Source organism: Microtus oregoni, unplaced genomic scaffold (genome assembly GCF_018167655.1).
Source record: "Microtus oregoni isolate MIOR12 unplaced genomic scaffold, Mior012 000004F_ref0000308, whole genome shotgun sequence".
Classification (NCBI taxonomy): domain Eukaryota; kingdom Metazoa; phylum Chordata; class Mammalia; order Rodentia; family Cricetidae; genus Microtus; species Microtus oregoni.
The window spans coordinates 29990742-30005485 of record NW_024543063.1 but is presented as its reverse complement, the minus strand read 5'-3'; the positions used below and the strand labels follow the sequence as shown (position 1 = coordinate 30005485).

General features: G+C 45.8%; 1 protein-coding gene and 1 non-coding gene across 2 annotated transcripts in view; one reads left to right on the top strand and one right to left on the bottom strand.

Annotated features, from left to right (window-relative positions):
• Window positions 1–1003: 1003 nt before the first annotated feature.
• Window positions 1004–14744, bottom strand: part of Abcb10 (ATP binding cassette subfamily B member 10) — a 36656-nt gene continuing 22915 nt past the window's right edge. Inside the window, exons 9-13 of the mRNA XM_041650233.1 lie at window positions 11365–11444; window positions 9031–9211; window positions 5569–5612; window positions 3275–3309; window positions 1004–3109 (exon numbers count right to left, since the gene is read on the bottom strand). Coding sequence (XP_041506167.1) covers window positions 2878–3109; window positions 3275–3309; window positions 5569–5612; window positions 9031–9211; window positions 11365–11444 — 572 coding nt within the window. The 3' untranslated portion in view covers window positions 1004–2877. The remainder of the gene's footprint in view (window positions 3110–3274; window positions 3310–5568; window positions 5613–9030; window positions 9212–11364; window positions 11445–14744) is intronic.
• Window positions 13126–13267, top strand: LOC121447727. The gene has a single exon (XR_005974250.1). It is a non-coding gene; the product is annotated as a small nucleolar RNA SNORA43 (small nucleolar RNA).

Genomic DNA, 14744 nt, shown 5'->3' with positions numbered 1-14744 from the left:
TACCAGCACTTGGGAGGCAGAGGCAGGTGGATCTCTGTGAGTTCAGGCCAGCCTGGTCTACATAGTAAGTTCTAGGACAGCCAAAACTACATCATGAAACTGTGCTCAAGCAAACAAACAGACAAATAAGGGCAAATGTGTGGGGAACTGGCAAGATGCTTCAGTGGTTAGGAGCGAATACTTTGCAGAGCATCGACGTTCAGCTCCCAGCACCATACACAAATCATCTGTACCTAACTCCAGAGAGACCAATGCCCTCTTCTGGCTTCCCTGAGCACAGTCTTCTCCGACAACCCCTGAGGTTGTCCCTCTGACCTGCCGTGATGTTTGCCCAGCCAGGATGGACTGAATCCCTCAGGGACAGCAAGGGAACGTCTCTCCCTTAAGTTGCCCCTGTCATGGTGTTTCATTACAGCAGTGGGACACTAAGACAAGTGACAAACCAATTCAGAACCTGCTGGAACTGCTTCCTTCCCTGGGGGAACAGGACCTAAGTGTTTGTCTACCTCGTGGGACTGCCACCACACCCAATGGAATGTGTTCACAGGCTGAAACCAAACAGCTCCGAACACCTTGCTGGCCACAGCACTTTGCCAGATTTCTTTCTACTGATTTCTGCCTGCCTAACCCCTCCAAACTAGAGCTCTCTGAAGGCAGATACTGCTGGATCCCTCCTCACGGCCACAGCACTGTTCTCGTGCTGGGGCAGGGAATACTTAGTCATGGAACTGGGGTAGCTGCTCTGTGAGCGTTCTGTACGCTCACAAACAGCAGACAAGTGAGGAAGAGTCTGATGAGGAAAGGCATGGAACTTGCCGTCACCACGCTGTATTTGGCATGTTAAATTAAAAAGTTCTTTGACTCTCCATAGCAAATTCTATTAAGAAACTGAGTATGTACAAAATGTTAAAAGAACAGACAGACATGAGCCTGAGGGTGTGGCTATAACTGAGAGGCGTGTGTGAGGCCTTTGGTTCCGTCTCAGCATAACAGGCACACTAAATTCACTATAAATTTTAATCTGATATAAAATGTTAAAGACAAACATATTGAGAAATAAAATGTGATGACTGAATTCAGTGTTTTAAATACATCCATGGAGCGAAGGGGTTTCCTGCCAGCCCGATTTGTAGCTGTTCTGTCTTCTGAGAACCATCCTTCCAGCTGAGTAATGTGATATGGGATATATAACACGTGAATGATGGGCTACGATTGTCACAGATGTGCGGGTTACTAACTCCAAGGCCACTGCAGTCACTCAGGGAACCCATCTTACTCAAGTTTCCAAACAACATAAACTGTGAAGTCTGTGCTTTTCATGAAGTTTCTTCCAGTATGGCCAGAGGCAAATGCACTTAGCAGCTGTGTCCATGTACATCTCAGTGGAGCCGTGCCGCGGGCTCTCTGCAGCAGCAGCAGCAGCAAACAGGCCACTTCTTCCTGAGGCAACGTCCAACTAATAGCACTGATATAAAAAAAGATGTGGCCAATCTGTAAGAACAGAGACACTGTAGGTGGGCGGAAAGACGACTCATCTCCTTTTAGGGGGCATGCACCCCATGGAGCAGGACTTTCAACCTCTTCAAATGTCTTTGAAATAAGGTCTCATGTCCTGGCTGGTTTCAAACTCACTACTGTAATATAGGGTTTGGTCTCCCAGCTGCCAAGATTAGGGGTGTGAGCCACGATGCTGATTTTTTCTTTTTAAACCAGAACAGCTATTTCATGACTGTTAGCCTCTTCAAGATGAACTGGATGCTGTAACAGCTACCTCTCGGCTTTAGACTGCTCCTTCACAGAACCCATGTCTGAATATTCGAGAAACAATTTTCAGGCTCCTCATTTGCCCGGTCCTGGCAGGGCAGCCATATTTGCCACAGCAGCAGGACAACATGCATCTTATGGTGACGCTTCCCAAAAGACGATGCTCCTTTTGTCATTGTGCTTCTGCTGCTGAGGCAAAAGAGCCACCATAGTAAAGGCTGAAAATTATATTATTCTGATTCAGCCTTATTAGTCAAAATTTAAAATATTAAATTATATCTGAGAATTACATATTTAAAACAGGCATTTTCCCCCAAAGATACATGCTTCAATGAATGTAAAACTGATTTCTATTCACTTCTGTGTCAATTCCTGGCTATTGGTACCCTGCTTTTCAAAGGGAGTCATAAAATAAGGAGGTGAATAAAAAAATAGAGGCTTTCCTGTTTACAGAATGGGACTTCTTCCTTTGGCAAAATGTATCAGGCCCTCACATGCCCCAGTGCTGCGCACCGCACACCCGGACAGTTGCAGCCTACTGCATCCAGAGCTCTGTCCGCTGAGATGTGGGGGGTCAGACAAGGCAAGCTCTCCTCCAGTGGCCCCAGGTAGGAGCCCAGTGACTAGCAACCTAGCTTCAAGTCCGCATGTCTTTAGTTTATAGTTCCCTTTTTAAAGCCGCCACCTGACAACAGCTTGACTCTGGCAGCAGGCAAAGGAAATGACGTGCTGTGCCAAGCTAGCAAACATCCCAAGACCTGCGGCAACCTCTGGGATTCAGACATTCAGAAAGTTACAACTTTAAAACTGAATAAGGTCAGAGAGGACAGGTACATGTTAAAACAATATTTTACATTCTTTGTGAAAATAGGCTTGTCTCAAATCACTGAAGTATGATCCACAGGTTTCATACAGTCCTAAGCTCTGTTTTCTCCAATGCTGCTTGGTTTTAAAAGTCTCTCAGACAACCCACCAGTACCTACGGCTTTGTTTTTGTTTGTTTTCAGATAGGGTCTTGCTATGTACGCGATGAAGTCTTCACCATCCTTCTACTCCAGTTTAGTGATAGCTGGGATTATAGGCTGATCCTGTGGCAGCTCCAGGGACTCTCCATTATACTGACATAAAACTCTGTTTGTTCATTAGTTTTCTGTAAAGCCCATTGGGCTTCAAAAGCAGCTCTTCATGGGTCCCATGTTCACTGATTTTCCCTTGGTCAAGGACAGCAACAAAATTGGCATTCTTAATGGTGGACAGGCGGTGAGCTATGATCAGCACTGTCCTTCCTTCCATCAGCCGGTCAAGTGCTTCCTGGACCAGATACTCGTTCTCAGCATCCAGGGCACTGCAACAGACAAGGTCACACACAAGAGGAAGCAGAGAGGTCAGAGCTGCATACATTACTGAGATACTCCCGCCTGAACACGCACATCACTAGAGACACCCTCCAACATGGATCCACATATTAGACAATCTAACATGATTACACACAGCACGGAGATACCCTCACCTGGTCGCCTCATCAAGGAGAAGAATTTTGGGGTTCTGAAGACGGAAAAAGAAAAATGACTTATTAGCAAACACAGCTCTGGGTAGTGGCAGGTGAGAAGGTTCTGTAAGTAAAGACACTTAACCACCAAGCCTGACAGCCTGAATTTGACCTCCAGATCCCACACCATTAGAAGGAGAGAACTGACTCCCACAGGTTGTTGGCTGACTTTTGTGTATCTTTGACCCCAAGAAAAATAAATAGAATAAAAACATTTAAAGTTAACTATTACAGTTTAAAAGACAGAAAGAGGGGGTGGAGATATGGCTCAGTGGTTAAGCTCTGTTGCTTTCCCAAAGAACCCTGGTTTAATTCCCAGCACCCACGTGGCAGCTTCTGTATCCCCAGGCCCAGAGAATCTGATGCCTTCTACTGGTTTCCTAGGACGCCGGGCACAGGTGTGGTGCACAGACACACATGCAGGCAAAACACGCTTATACATTAAAAAAAGAAGGAGGAGGAGGAAGAGAGTTCTGACCTACACAGTGGCATTGCTGCCCCTGGCAAACAAAGGACTGTCAAGTGGTCAGACACAAAGGGTCTGTGTGAGGCCACCCACATGAAATGCCTGGGCAGGCACCAGGACAAAAGGCTAAAGAGAGGTCTTCTGGCTGATGTGGAGGCTGACAGGAAGAGGAGAGTTGCCGAGGGAAGACCCTGTTGAGTGACAGACACATTAGAATGTTTCCATCATCCCATGGTGAAGGATGAACCAGTTCAGTGCACCAAGGCCCAAAGAACTGTATTTAGATGGGAAATAACTAAATAATAATTAATAATAATAAAAATAATAATATAGCCAGGTGATGGTAGCACATGCCTTTATTCCCAGCACTCAGGAGGCAGAGGCAGGCAGATCTCTGTGAGTTCAAGGACAGCCAGAGCTGCTGTTACACAGAGAAACCCTGCCTTGAAAAAAATAAAAATAAAATAAAAACAAGCAAAAATTCTTAATAAAGAGAACCTCTTCCTAAGCATCTGTGTGAGTGTGTGATGTCGGTGATTCTGTCAAGCTGAAGCCACGGTCACTGAAATCACTAGATGGAACTGGCGTAAAGCACTGTTACCTGCTTATCAGCCAGGAAACAACTGGAAGCCAGCAAGTTCATTCTTCGGCTACCTCCACGTCCTCCCAATAGCTTATTTAAGAAGAGCACACTAATGCATAATGCAGAAAAATCAAAACTGAACCAATATGTACACCAAATTCTAGTTTTTCCTAGAAAAATAATCTGTAAGAAAACTAAATGTGTCGACAAAAGGTACCTCCATGTTCAAACATCACAAAACCTTCAAATCAACTGAGGCACAGACATTACTCATTGCTTAAGCAGCAAGAGAGGGAAGTTCTCAACACAAGGAATTCCGACATTTCTGAGTGCTGTGAGAAAAAGCAGAGGTGCGTACTGCTGGTTCCATTGTCCAGACTGTCCAGAAAGACAAATGTAGACAAAGTGTTCCACAGCACAGCATTCTGGGTAGACGGAGAGTTAGCCAGGCTGTATGGACAAATGTGCACGACGAGGTACATTTAAACAGGTATACTACGGAATCACGCTTCCATGAGGCCATAGAAATCACCTGCATGGGCCGGGTGGTGACTCATGACAAGTGCTGGGATTAAAGGCAGCTGAATCCCTGTGAGTTCGAGGCCAGCATGGTCTACCAAGTGAGTTCCAGGACAGCCAGGACTGTTACAAAGAGAAACCCTGTTTTGAAAAACCAGAAAGAAACTACCTGTGCATCTGAGGAGAGCAACAAAAGGAGACATTGCTTTCTCCCTCAACCCCTGCCCTGAGACAGGGTTTCTCTGTAGCCCTGGCTGTCCTGAAACTTGTTTTGCTTGGTGAGATGTTGCTGTCTTAAAAGAAGAATGCTTGCTCCCCACTGAGGTTCTTCCTGCTCCTGGCTGCAGTCTGTCTGCCTGTGGCTTATTAAAGGTTAGACATGCACATTGGCGCCGCTCTGAAAGTTTGTTAATAATCAGTCACTGGTCAATTGATCCTTCTAGGTAAAAGGTCCATTTGCTAAGTTCCTCCCCATGCTGACACTCCTTTAGCACTGGACTCCTGAGAAGTTTCTCAAATATGACAAATACTTGGACAATGACTCCTCAGTAGAACTCCCAACTTACCTATTTTTACCAGACTGTTAGTCATATCACACACACACACAAGCGCGCACACACACACACACACACACACACACACACACACAGCAGGAACTGCTGAGTCATCAGTCGTTAGAGTTCTTACCTTCAGCAGGGCCCTGGCTATTGCGATCCTTTGTTTCTGCCCACCTGACAGAAACAAATGGTAAAGGTAAGCTTAATAAAAGTCTTAGCAAATTTTCCAATGAGACAAGGGACAATTTGAAGATAACTTTGATTTAACCACAACTGATGAGCATTAAAACAGAAGTTTGTTTTCTAAATGTACTCTCTTACTAAATTAAAAAAAAAAAACAAGCAATTACCATAGTTAATATATGCTGAGATTCCCTTCACAGAAGACATTTTCGAAGTGCATTTGGCATATTAATCTATAACAATCATTCTTGGAGGCAGACCCTATAATTACTTTCAGTTTTAAAGTAAAAACTGAGGCACAGCTAGGCATGGAGGCACAAACCTTTAATCCTAGCACTCAGAAGGCAAGTTCAAGGCCAGCCAGGACTGCAGAGTGAGACACTGTCTCAAAAACAAAGCAGCAATGAAACAACTAAACACGCCACAGAAAAACCGGAGGCTAGATGTGAAATGGCTCCCAGCTGGCAATGGGAGAGCCTGCCCTGTGCTGATGTGAAGTCTTCACTTAGGCCTTTACTCACACATTCCTCCTAACACGATGGCCAGCACACTGTGGGAAGTTGGAACTCTGATGTTGGGAGCACGCCTCCATTGTATTGTGTTGGCACACGGCCTCAGTCCTGTGGTAGCCTGCCTCCCTGCCCCACAGTGGTTCTATGTGTACGTGAAGCTGGAGGTTACAAACCAGGGAATCCGCTCTAGGAACAGGGGTAATGTTAAAACGCAGGCTTGTAACAAGCCGTCTGCCTTGCATCTGGCTGGTTCCCTTGAGGACTCCACAGCCAGAACTCCCAGAGGCTCACACCTCCTGATGTGGGCTGTCTAGTGGAGTCCAATTCTACTTGAAGTGCTAACAGCTCCTTTCAAATTGACTGTGGATGGGACATCTTTATTCATGGCGATGCTAAGTAGCATGCCATTCATCCAGGTGGTCATCATGTTCAACAGATGCTGAGGTACCATACTCGCATGGAGTAGTCTTTGGAGCATCCTGGGTAAGATCCTAGAGTAAACGCTAATGGCCTCTTGGAATGTTGTCCTCAACACCAACTAGCATACTAAAAACCTATAATTAAGGGTCTGTTCCTTTCAAACTGCAAAGGCGTTGGGTGCAGTGGTATATACCTATAGTTCTAGCACTTTGGGGGGTGAGACAGGAAGATTAAACATTGCCAACCTAGAGTATACTGTGAGATTGTGCCTAAAAACAAAAAGATTGAAGGACATGTAGCTTCCTTGACTGCACACTGAAGCATGAGAATACTGTTAAGATGTAAAAATATACAGAAATCATTCCAAGAGAACAGGGGGCTTGCTTGAAAGATGAATCCCACTATGATTAATCTCCCACGATATTCATCCAAAACACCAAAACATCTCCCTCCTGCTTCTTATTTTAATCATGCAAAATTATCACCATCTTTTTGTTTCATTTATCCTCTGTGATCTAACCTCAGAACTAGAAAGGACCAGTGTCTGGTCTAGCCACAAGACTCCTTAGAGAATGGGAGCTCAGAACCTCAAGAAGAAACATTTTAGCATTTGCACTGAAAAAGAAAAGTTTGTGTCTAACCAAAAATGTGTTTTCCTTTAGCTCCACTACAGGTCCTACTTCACATTCTACACCAAGTCAGAACAAGCTTCCCTTTCCCCCCAAGAATGTGGTACCCACAATGCACAGTTGTCTGCTGGAACTGAAGATGTTCCAGAATGACCAATTCTGCCTCCCAGACATAAAGCCTTTCAACGTGCTTGGGCACACAGGTCACACAAGGATGAAAGTCTTTTCATAAAGCCCTCAATGAAGAATGTGCTTTGCATTTTTTAAGGGTGCTTTAGGGAAATAAGCACAGGCTAGTAGGAGTGTAGTTTCATGGTAGAATGCTTGGCTACAACGCTCAGGTTCAGGACTCCATCTCTATCACTACACGAAAGAGAGAGAGAGAGAGAGAGAGAGAGAGAGAGAGAGAGAGAGAGAGAGGAAAGAAAGGAAGAAAGGGAAGAAAGGGAAGAAAGAAAGAGGGAAGAAAAGAAGGAAGGAAGGAAGGAAGGAAGAAAGAAAAAGAAAGAAAGGGGGGAGAAAAAAGAAAGAAGAAAGGAGGAAGAAAAGAAAGGAAAGGAAGAGAAGAAAAAAGAAAAGAAAAAGAAAAGAAAGGGGATCATATGTGTTTTCTGCTTTGTTTTTTTCCTGTGTTGCTGAGAATTGAACCTGGGTCTTTGTGCATGCTACCCAAGCACTCTTGCTCTAAGCTACATCCTCAGCTTTAGGGGATCATAGTTGACACAGAAGATAGATGGTCCACTAAAGAGTTCACTCTTCTTTAATAAATAAATAAATAAATAAATAAAAAAGAGTTCACTCTTTGTTCTTTCTGGAAAATTTATTGGTCCCTGGTCCACGTTGGAAAATAAGAACATTTTTGTGGTGATATGAATATAAATGATCCTTCCTGACTCATATATTTGAATGTTTCATCACCAGGGAGTGTCTGAAAAGGATTAAAAGGATTAAGAGCTGTGCCCTTGTTGGAGGAGTATTGCTGGGGGTAAGCTTTGAGGTTTCAAAAGCTCACACCAGTCTCAGTCTCAGTCTCTCTCTCTCTCTGTCTCTCTCTCTCTCTCCCTCCCTCCCTCCCTGCGTTGGATCAAGATGCCAAGTTCTCAACTATGTTTCCAACACCATGCCTGCCTGGCACCATGCACCATGTTCCCCACCATGATGATAATGTATTACCCTCTGAAACTGTAAGCAAGTCCCTAATTAAACGCTTTCTTTTTATAAAAGTTGCCTTGGTCATGGTATCTCTTCACAGAAACAGAACAGTAACGAAGACAACTTTTGATATTTGGTTTCTTTGGGATAGTCTCCTTTTCCTCGGGCAGGTCACGGCTCCTTTTTATTTCCCTAGAGCCCCAGGCTGCGCAGCACATCTCTTCTCTGACAGAAACAAAGGCTGTCCCTGGGTACTACACAGCAGTCCCAGGGAAGCTGTGGGCAGAAATGGAAGGAAACACATCCTTTCAGAAAGGATGAAGGGATTTTCCTATGTTCGTCTAGAATTGACACTGGACTGGAGAGATGGCTCAGGGGTTAAGAGCACTGGCTGCTCTTCCAAAGGTCCTGAGTTCAATTCCCAGCAACCACATGGTAGCTCACAACATCTGTAATGAGATCTGGTGCCCTCTTCTGGCCTGTAGGCATTCATGCATGAGGAACACTGAATACATAATAAATAAATCTTTAGTAAAGAAAAACAAAGGAAGGAAGGGAAGAAGGAAGGAAGGAAGGAAGAAAAAGGACTGACAGTGTTCTGGGAACCAGGCAAGAATTTCTTTCTTCTGTTACACAGCAGGGCAGTTACACACCTGGCAGGAGTGAGCCAACAAATAAGATTCAAGAACCACGTACCAGATAGAAGGATGCCCTTCTCCCCGACCACAGTGTTGAAGCCCTGTGGGAAGCTACGAATGAATTTCGCAGCATTGGCCACCTCTGCTGCCCTCTCCACCTGCTGGGCTGTGACTGAGGACGGGTTGTCAGCACCATAGGCAATGTTTTCTGCGACAGAGCAGGAAAACAGGACTGGCTCCTAGAATTGGAAACACAGCACATTTGTCGGAAATTTCAGGTAGCCACCATGGGTACCAAGGAGTTGAGGACAGGCCTCAGCCAAGAGAGACACATGGTCCAGAACAAGAGCTCTGCCTGGAGGCCCTGATCTTCTACAACCTTACCTAGCTAATTTTATTTCAGTTTTTCAATTATCTTATGTGTTCTTAGTTTTATTTTTTGTTTTCTTTTTTATTGTTTTTATTGAGCTATACATTTTTCTTCACTCCCCTCCTTCCCTCCCCCTTCCTTTCTATTCTCTCCCATGACCTACACACTCCCAGTTTACTCAGGAGATCTTGTTTGTTTTTTTTTCCACCTTCCTATGTAGATACATGTATTCCTCTCTTAGGGTCCTCTATGTTGGCTAGGTTCTCAGGGGTTGTGGACTGTAGGTTGGTTTTGTTCTTTGCTTTATGTCTAGAAGTCACTTATGACTGAGTACATATTGTATTTGTCTTTCTGGGTCTGGGTTACCTCAACCAATGTTTTTTTTTTCTAGATACATTCATCTACATACAACTTTCAAGGTGCCATTATTTTTCCACTGTGTAGTACTTCATTGTGTAAATGTACCACATTTTCTTTATCCATTCTTCGGTTGAGGGGCATATAGTTGTTTCCAGGTTCTGGCTATTACAATAATGCTGCTATGAACACAGGTGATCAAATGTCTTTGTGGTATGATTGCGCCTCCTTTGGGTATATGCCCAAGAGTGGTATTGCTGGATCTTGAGGTAGACTATTTCCTAATTTTCTGAGAAATCACCACACTGACATCCAAAGGAGCTGTACCAGCTTGCACTCCAACCAGCAATGCAGGAGTGTTCCCTTTAACCCACATCCTCTCCAGCATAAGCTGGAGTGTTTTTGATCTGGACCTAGCCAATTTTAAAAGCTCCAGTTTAGGGGCTGGCAAAATGTCTCAGAAGATAAAGGTGCTCATTGTTAAGTCTGACAACCCGAGTTCAATGAGTTCATTCCTTGAACTCACACAGTGAAAGGAGAGAACCAAATCCCCTAAGTTGTCATCTGACCTCCATGTGCACACCGTGGCATGTGCACACACACATGTACACAAACAAATAATGTAACTTAAAAAAAAAAGGTATCAGTTTACCATGAACAAGACCAACTTGATCTGCTGTCTTCACCACCCTGCAGAAAGGAGACCCCGAGATGGGTGCCCACAACTGCTGGTCCATGACATCCCTGTCAATCTCAGCCCCTCCTTTAGGGCTAGCAAGGCCTGAAAGACTCCAATCCAACTGTCTACCATCCATTACAGATAAAAGGCCCACGTCATCCATGCTTTCTGACATACAACCAGACACGACCACAGCATTCTGGCAGAGCCCTGGGATGCACATGCACACATGGGTGTCTAGTCAGCGCCCATGGCTGCACCATCCAACCTAGCACAGGAGGGGTCCCCCCCAGAGTGCAGGAACGGAAGGTGTGAGTGTTACTACAGGGTGCACAATGGTGAGAGAAACTGGCTGTGATACAGTTTTGTTGCTCCATGCAGTCCTGAGCAAGCAGCTTCATGAAAAGAAAGCACGCTTGATTCCCATGCCCATGCACGGGGAATTGGGAAGAGTAGTGAGAGCTTGAGACTCTCCTCCCTCTAGACTCTCTATGCTGCAGAGGAGTATCAGTCTCAGCTCTTAATAAAAAGTCAGCACTTCAACTGACAAAAGTGTTTTGAGTCTTTGGGACATAGCTGCTTTTGGTTTGTGGAATGGGTGTGATCCATCTGGAAGTCTCAGTCCCTCTCCTGAGAAACATGAGACCAAAAGAAGCAAAGAAAGATGGGGATGGTGGTGCACGCCTTTAATCCCAGCACTTGGGAGGCAGAGGCAGGCTGAGCTCTGTGAGTTCAAGGCCAGTCTGGTCTACAAAGTGAGTTCTAGGACAGCCACAGCTGTTACAGAGAAACTTTATCTCAAACACAAAAAAGAGCTGAGTGGTGGTGACACACGTCTTTAATCCCAGCACTTAGGAGGCAGAGTTAGGCAGATCTCTGAGTTCAAGGCCACAGACTTCCAGCACAGCCAGGAGCCAGGAAAGAAAGAAAGGACAGGAAAAGCAGCTTCAACAAAAATGAGATGCAAGGGAAGCCTGTCTTCTTACCTGACTGACTGTCCCAATCTTAGATCTCAGCCAGACGGGGTTTAGTTGACGAATGTCGTGGCCATCAAGACTGACTGTTCCTGTTGGGTGGAGGGGGGCAAAGAGGTCACCAGAGGTCAGGACTGATAACCAAAGTGAACACAGAAAGGACCCAGTGAAAACATTCCAGGTATTTTCCACCTCTCTCTGTCTCTCTTTCTTTCCCTTCCTGTTTTTTTCTTAGACAGGATCTCTTGTAGCCTAGATAATTTCAAACTCACTATGTAGCCAAGGACGATCTTGAACTTCTGATCCTCCTTTTCCTACCCAGAATTATAGGAGTGTGACAAACAGTGAGTGACCCCTGTCCCCCTAAGGCTGTACTGGGGATCAAATCCAGATTTTTATGCTAAACAAGCAGTCTATCAATCGATCCACATCCCCAAACTGCAAGCAATTTTCAGAGACTAAACACACACTCCGGACTTGGAGTGTGGCTAGTAGGGAAGTATTCGCAAGGGCCTGGGCTCCATCACAACCACCAAAAACAAAAACAAAACAACAACAACAAAAAAAAAAACACCTCACTTTCTGGTTTCTGCATGGAACCCAAAACCAACAAGGTTTGGACTTTCAGAGCAAGAGGGGTCTTCTGGAAGGTCTGACTTCCAGAGGACTAGGACTTCCCTAGTGGATGGCAAGACCAACCAGGCCACCTTCCTGAGTCTGTAGGTTGCTGGAAGCTGGGCAACCTGGTAACATCGGTGCTCCATGGATCTGATGTCTTATGCAGAGCCTTGGTTACAAAGAGAATTGTCTGGGACAGGAGAGCACACAGCACCCACTGGCTAGCAGTCCGCATGGCAGCCTTCTGACTCTACAGTCTCCTGATACTTCAGAAGCGACCCTAAGACCTGGTTCAAGGGGGAAGTTCTATAAGTGTTCTGCAAGTGAAAACGGAGTCTATTTTGTCATTCCATCTAAGATTATGCAGGACATATATGCATATATCCTATGAATAAATGAGTCAGTGTCATACCTGTTTTCTAAATCCAAAAATTAAAGTTCATGCACAGATCATCTACTCTAGGCAAGAAAAGGGAGAACTATATAAAATAACACACATTTGCACTTAAAGAGGTGATATAATCCAACTGAAAACATAGCTGGGCACAGCGGTGCATGCCTTTGATCCCAGCACTTGCAAGAGAGATGCAGACAGATCTCTGCGAGTTCCAGGCCAGTGAGAGCTACATCATGAGATCCTGTGTCAAAAAAGAACAGAAGAGCCGGGCGGTGGTGGCGCACGCCTTTAATCCCAGCACTCGGGAGGCAGAGGCAGGCGGATCTCTGTGAGTTCGAGACCAGCCTGGTCTACAAGAGCTAGTTCCAGGACAGGCTCCAAAACCACAGAGAAACCCTGTCTCGAAAAACCAAAAAAACAAAACAAAAAAAAAAAAAAGAACAGAAGAAAGAAGAAAACACAAACCCAAACTGGGGGAAAGTCAATTAGAAAAATATCCAGGCTGTGGGAATGGCTCAGGAAGAAGAGTGCTTGCCATAGAGGTGAAGACCTGCATTCAATAAAGTACATGATAGATTACAAAAAAACAAACAAAAAAAATCATGCTTGATCCAGGCCTCTAATCCCTGCTACTCAGAAAGCTGAAGCAGAAGGATCACAATCTAAAGTCAGTCTGTAAAACTTAGTGAGAACCTGCTTCTAAAGAACAGGGGGATGGTGGTGCACACCCTTCACCACAGTGCTCCTGCCCTGAGGATGCTGTCCTAGATCTGTCACTTTACAGGCATAGTGCAGCTACTCATCTGTGCCTGAGACTTCAGGGCAAAGGATGAGGGGCTCTTTCTACACTCAGTGTTCAGAAGGCAGTGAGCACTAAGAATGGTTTATAATCTGACATTTTACACAGCCATGGTGAGGTGGTACTGGGGCGTGGTTTTGATGCCACTGGCCAGATCCCAGTGTCAGACACCTCAAGGGTTCACCAATAGGTGCATGGTTAGCTACTTAGCAAGACAGAACTTTAGAGTTGGGGGCGTGGAAACTGGGTTTTGGGGGGAGGACACTCAGACGGATCAGGAAATACAAGAAATTATTCTAAAAAAAAATCCCAGCATTCAGAGGCAGCACAGGCAGTTCTCCATGAGTTCAAGGCCATTCTGGTCTACAGGAAAAATTCCTACTCGGTCAGAACAATTTTAGCAGCATCGCCACTGTTGTTCTTTTTTAAAAGTGCTCCAAGATCCCCGTGGCAGTAGGCAGCAGACATGCTGTAGGTTCCAAATAGTGGCGGCGGGCCATGTGGTGGCAGGCAGCGGGCCCTGGGAGCAGCCAGTCCCAGGCAGAAATGGCTGCCGGTCCCAGAGTGGCGGCCGAGCGGTGGCGGGCCATGTGGCGGCAGACAGCAGGCCCTGGGAGCAGCCAGTCCCAGGCAGAGACAGCTGCCGGTCCCAGAGCGGTGGCCTGATTGGTGGCGGTGGCGGTGGGCCATGTGGAGGCAGACAGTAGGCCCTGGGAGCAGCCAGTCCAAACATGGATAGACACGACATGCAGGGTGAGGTTGAATGTTTATTCAGGGGGTTATGGAGGAGGAAGGGTGAAGGGGGGGGACAGAGAGAGAGGGGGGGGAGAGAGAGAGATAGAGAGAGAGAGAGAGAGAGAAGAGGAGAAAGAGACAGAGAAGGGGGAAGAGAGAAGTGGGGAGAGAGGCAGAAGCAAAGCTGCCTCTCAGAGAGGAAGATGGAAAAGAGCTCAGGCCAGAAGCTGAAGATCAGCCTGCCTCAGTGGATGGGGAGGGGAATGGGTGTGGCTTGTCTCTTAAAGGGACCAAAACCATAACAGCCACCACATGGAAATGGACCCCTGGTCACCAGGTTAACTATGTATAAAACAACTAAGGAAGTGGGCATGGTGGGGCATGCTTGGAATCCCAGCACTCAGGGGACAGTGGCAGGAGGATTGCTCCAAGTTTGAGGTTAACCTCATCCACATAGTGAGTTCCAGGCCAACCCTGTCTTTAAAAAACTAACAACAAGCCGGGCGGTAGTGGTGCACACCTTTAATCCCAGCACTCGGGAGGCAGAGGCAGGCGGATCTCTGTGAGTTCGAGGCCAGCCTGGTCTACAAGAGCTAGTTCCAGGACAGGAACCAAAAAAGCTATGGAGAAACCCTGTCTCGAAAATCCAAAAAAAAAAAAAAAAAAAACCGAAAAACAAACAAACAAACAAAAAACCAGCCTAGGAACAGTCTGGAGGCAGAAGCATCAGAAGACCATTGCTACCTGAGCATGTGACACAGCAGTGTCCCAGTATGGGCACAGGACACTGCACAGCACCCTTGGCTGCTGGCACTAGAGGGCATTTACTGAGAGCTGCTGGGC